Here is a 4,962-nt window from a genome sequence, read left to right on the forward strand (position 1 = left end):
TAATAACAATAGTGTATTAATAATAATAATAATAATAATAATAATAATAATAATAATAATAATAATAATAATAATAATTGTGAACTTATAGCGCATAATGTAAAATAACTCTGTGCGCTTTATATAGTGGGGAGTGGGATAACTTATTTAAAGTTTCAGGTAATGGAGTTGAATAGCTTAGTGGTTAAGATGCTTGCCTTCCAATCCCAGGGTCAATTCCTGTCAGTTGCAAGATTTTTTTCTCACGACTAAAGCAACTCCACTCCCTAAACCTCATATTGAGATTTAGTTTGTGTAAAGCATCATATATATGTTTGTCTTGTGAAAGGGATTGTCACCTATAAAATAAGACAGTGATAATAATCGCTATTGACACAATCCTTGGTGCATTTGTTGTGTGCCTAAATAAAATAATGAAAAAAAAAAATTAAAAAAATAATATCAACTATTTAAATATTATTAATTATTTACTAGATTTATTCTAAGTTATGAATAATTTGAAAAGTACAATAATCTACCGTACTTAATTATTCTTAGCTCTATGCATGAATTGTCATATTTGCGTACGTGCATTTCATTAATGCGCATAGGGTACATGCTTAATCACGACTGTATTGATTTAAGTTCTAAAAGAGTATAAATAAGCATTATCAACCAATCCTTCAATTAATCAATCGTCGTCATCACCAACGGCAGATCCAGGGAGCACTGGGGTTAGCCCCTTTCCCCAGAAAATTAGGAAAACAAGCCAAGAAAGAGGGGGAGCACGGTACAGTGTAAACCCCAAAACAACCTATTTTTCTATTTAAATTCCATGTACCAGTGTCTATGATCTGACAAACATTTACTTTTTCTATGATAATTTTAGGCCTAACGAAAGTTTTGTTTTTCTGAGCATGTGCAGATTGTGCTTATCTGGCTCATTTCCATAACAATACCGCACATGAGGCTAATTCAAGTTAGACGGCTTAAATCAGCCAGCTTCCTATCCTGGTAACAGTTAAAAGTCCTTGGTCCCAAACATTTTTGCATGCTCGAACCCCTCGTGACATAAAGGCTTTGTTTGACGGATCCCATGTCTAAGTATAACTCATTATCGATATTCCAGCAATAAGATTATAAATTAATATAGATAGAAGATGATTCACCACAAAAGTACCCCTTAACTAATCGAAATACTGTAAAGGGCCTTTAAAGTCAATTTTAGAGATAGAAGGTCTAGACCACCTCAGACTGAGGCCCACTATGATTGGGACTCGAAGTACTATATTTGAATGTCTATGTCACTTCTAGATGGCCGGAAAATTGCACTTTCCAGTGGCGGATTCAGCGGAATTTGAAATAGAGGGTTTCATGGAGGGACTTCTACAGGGGGAGGGTGTATACCACCTCAGCCCCACCATAGTTGGGGCTAGGATAACATTTATGATTATGGAACCTCTAGTTGGCCCGAAATAGCACTTTTTCAGATTGAATATAATTTTCTTTTTATCTCCATTGTTTTATTTCAACAAATTATGGGGACCGGGCCGACTGGGCCCCTTGAATCCGCCACTGCAGTCACACTCAAATTTTTTTCATTTGTCTTCGATTTATTCATTTCCCTTTTTCCTTACTGGTTTTCCATTGCAATGAACTTTGCGATACGATCATTTTTTTTATTCCGTTTCTCTATTTTTCATTTTTCTTTTTTTCCTCTTTCTTTCTTTTTTACTATTTTTCTTATTCTCCATTCTTCTCTTTTTTTCTTGTCCTTATACTTTTCATATTTTTGTCTTTCCTTTCATTTCTTTTTCGTTATTTTTCCCTTTCTTTATATTTGCCTTTCTTTTCCTGAAATTTCTATTTATTTTTTTTACTTTTATTTCCTATTTCTTGTTCCCTTTAATTTCTTTTGCCTTTAAATTACTGTATTTTTTTACATTTGTTTCCTTATTTTTCGTTCATTTTTCTTTGTGTATAAACAAGTGTGAAGGCAATTCTAGCGCACATATTAAATAGGTTTTCCTACAAATATTTATAAAATTCGTTCAGGATTTTCCCGATGTTGTCACATGCTTCTCTTGCGACTTCTATGGTCGTAAATTCTTGCTCTGCCATGTTACCTGCATTGTCTGAATACACTTCTACTTTCAGTTTCTCTCCGAGGGGGCTTTCATGTTTATTTGCGTTATCCATTCTAAGCAAAGCGAACATCCAGTTGTTATCATGTGGATTTGAAGCTGGTTGAATCTGTAATGAACCATGGTAAGGTAAGCAATCACTAGATATCATATTAACATATAACAATAAAAAATTAGTCTTCCAGCACCTAAAATATTCCACATATATATTAATGTTTAGTACAATGACGCTGCTCTTCTTGTAATGGCTACAACTACGATTCACTTAAGTTTCTGTAATAAGCACTAGTTTCTTCTTCCGTTAGTATACTTAACATATTTTTGCTTTGTATCTGTTTAACAAACGTAACAGTTCCTTTGACAATAATCCTGACATTAATTTCAAGATACACATTGTGGCAGTATGTAGTATAAAACTGTACTAAGGATTTTTATCTATTATTCTACAAAAGAGATCAAGGATCATTTAACCGTGGTGTGCAACCATTTCTCCATCTAAGAAAGCAAATATAAAAATATCATTCATACTGATACTTACAGAAACAAGAAAATGGAAAAGGTCTGGGAACTGGTGTTCAAATTGACTCCATTCATACTTCTTTTGAAGTTTATTTCTGACTTGTTGTGTCACCTTTGCTGAAGAACATTTTGGAATGCTGAAAAAGTCACAGCTGACTTTGACATGTGCGTAATGACGATCTTTGAACTTCGCCATGGTCTGGTTGAGGATCGTGCGACACTTGTGGATGATGTCAACTCTGAAAACTGCAATTTGTGTCTCGTCTTGCAGTATACAAAACTTCTCCAAATTAACTTGTGTTTTTCTTAGGTCACATAAAACGATACCTATCTCGGATGTATCTGCAGATAGTAAAGTGTCAAGATCTCTCTTCAATTGCACCGTTTCATTGTTGTCACTTTGTTCAATGAAAACAATTATCTGAGCACAACTTGTGTAGAAATCTCTGTTTCCTCTATTAATCTTTTTGACTTCATCAAGGAGCAAGCTTGCTCCTGCAAGACTGCCAAATTTCACTGCTTCAATAAAAAGATTAATAGCATCATTTTCTTTACCATTCCGGAGTGCAATTTTTCCTTTTTCGACAGCTACATTCGCCTTGCACTTGTGAAGAATGTCAGGTTTCGGGTTCTCAAGACTGATATCTTCCATATCCTGAATAATAAAATTGACATCTGTAAGAAGACTTTTCCTAGTTTTAATTTTACCTAGATATTCAAGGATTGTCCATTTAAGTTCTGTATCGATAGGTGGTTGTATTGTAATGATTTGTTCGTAGTATCGGCATGCATTGCCATGATTACCGAGTGTTTTCTCCAACTCAGCTAGTTTTAAAAGTGATTCTTTAACGTTTCTATGTGCTTTTAGCTGACCTTTAAAGTATTCTCTGAGCTGTTTAATAGATTGTCGAACCATCCAGTCAACCTCCGGAAAGAATATAAACGGTGGATCATTGTTTAATTTACATTCTTTCAGTGCTTTGTCAACAAGTGCTTGATAACTATCAGTGGCAGCGTCGTCCTTGCTCATTTGTTCAAATAACTTGGCAAAATTATAATTTGTTCGAATGACTGCTTCTGGGTCATTTCCGTAATTATCCAGAATATGATCCAAGCATTCCCGAGCTTCATTGTACATTCTTTTGGTAATATATTCTTTAACTTGATCAAATCTTGCGGCAAGATTACACGGATTTACATCAATTGCCTTCTGTAGATAATTGACTGGTGGTAAAGTGTTCGTATCTCTGTATACAAGATATATTTGGTGATTAGTGAATGAACTTCGCTCGGTTTCTGGCGTGGCGATCAGAATGTTAAGAGCCACGTCGTATTTCTTCATTCGCCTATATACTTTTGCTACTTCTGAAATTGTTTTTTCATTTGATGGGTTCGATGCTAAAGCCCTTTCTAAAAAGCGTTCTGCATCAAGATATCGTTTCCTCCTTCGCTTTAATTCTGCTATTAAAGTCATTGCATAGCTGTGATTATGATCTAAGTTTAGAACGTCATAAAAGATGCTCACAGCTTTCTGCATTTCGTCACAAAAATCATTGATTTTAACAGTCGGTATGCCTTTTCTCCAAATGACCAAACCAAGTGCAAACAACCAATCGATCTCATTTGGACACAAATTTACAGCTTTTTGAAATTCCTCAATACTTTCCGAGTATCGAATCATTCCTAAACGTGAAAACGCAAATCCTTTTGTTGCATATATGCTGCCTAAGAACATATCACGATCGCGAGAGCCGGCCTCGTATTTTGATTCAAGCGTCCGCAGTGTACTGATTTTGGCTTCGAGTTTGGTCTTGTCGCGATCAAGCCAGGCCTCAAGAGCCAAAGCAATTAATAAATAACCGTCTTTAAAAGACGTTTCCCTTTGGTCATCCGTGAGAAATCTACGTACTTCATTTAGGCAATCAATTGCTTCTGGTTTCTTCTTTTCAACATTCCCTCTGAAGTCAGAGAAATATAGGTAACTTTTGAACAAAAGACCCTCAATTATCATAGCAGGCGACTCTGCAATGTTCCGAGTGATCAGAGAAAACAACGTCTGAAAATGTATCATAGATTTGTCTTCAAGATTCCAAACGAAATGGGAAGGAAACTTGCGAAGCTGGTTTTGTAAAGCCTCCAGGGACGCCATGTCGCTGTACCTGTTGATACACAAGTGATAACCAGAAGGAAAAATATTTTGTATTCCATGTACAGAAGTAGCCTACGCCCAGAGGGCGCAGCCAGGGTAAAATTTTAGGGGGGGGGGGGGGGAAAATATTTTTTTCAAACCCAGACCAGAGATACAATTATAATTAAAACA

General features: G+C 35.6%; 1 protein-coding gene across 1 annotated transcript in view; it reads right to left on the reverse strand.

Annotated features, from left to right (window-relative positions):
* Window positions 1-1,751: 1,751 nt before the first annotated feature.
* Window positions 1,752-4,962, reverse strand: part of LOC117116654 — a 14,297-nt gene continuing 11,086 nt past the window's right edge. Inside the window, exons 2-3 of the mRNA XM_033260727.1 lie at window positions 2,662-4,801; window positions 1,752-2,232 (exon numbers count right to left, since the gene is read on the reverse strand). Of these exons, the coding sequence (XP_033116618.1) occupies window positions 2,008-2,232; window positions 2,662-4,791 (2,355 nt within the window). The 5' untranslated portion in view covers window positions 4,792-4,801 and the 3' untranslated portion in view covers window positions 1,752-2,007. The remainder of the gene's footprint in view (window positions 2,233-2,661; window positions 4,802-4,962) is intronic.

The sequence above is a fragment of the Anneissia japonica genome, unplaced genomic scaffold, assembly GCF_011630105.1.
Source record: "Anneissia japonica isolate Jap-2015-1 unplaced genomic scaffold, ASM1163010v1 scaffold287932_len317664_cov166, whole genome shotgun sequence".
Classification (NCBI taxonomy): domain Eukaryota; kingdom Metazoa; phylum Echinodermata; class Crinoidea; order Comatulida; family Comatulidae; genus Anneissia; species Anneissia japonica.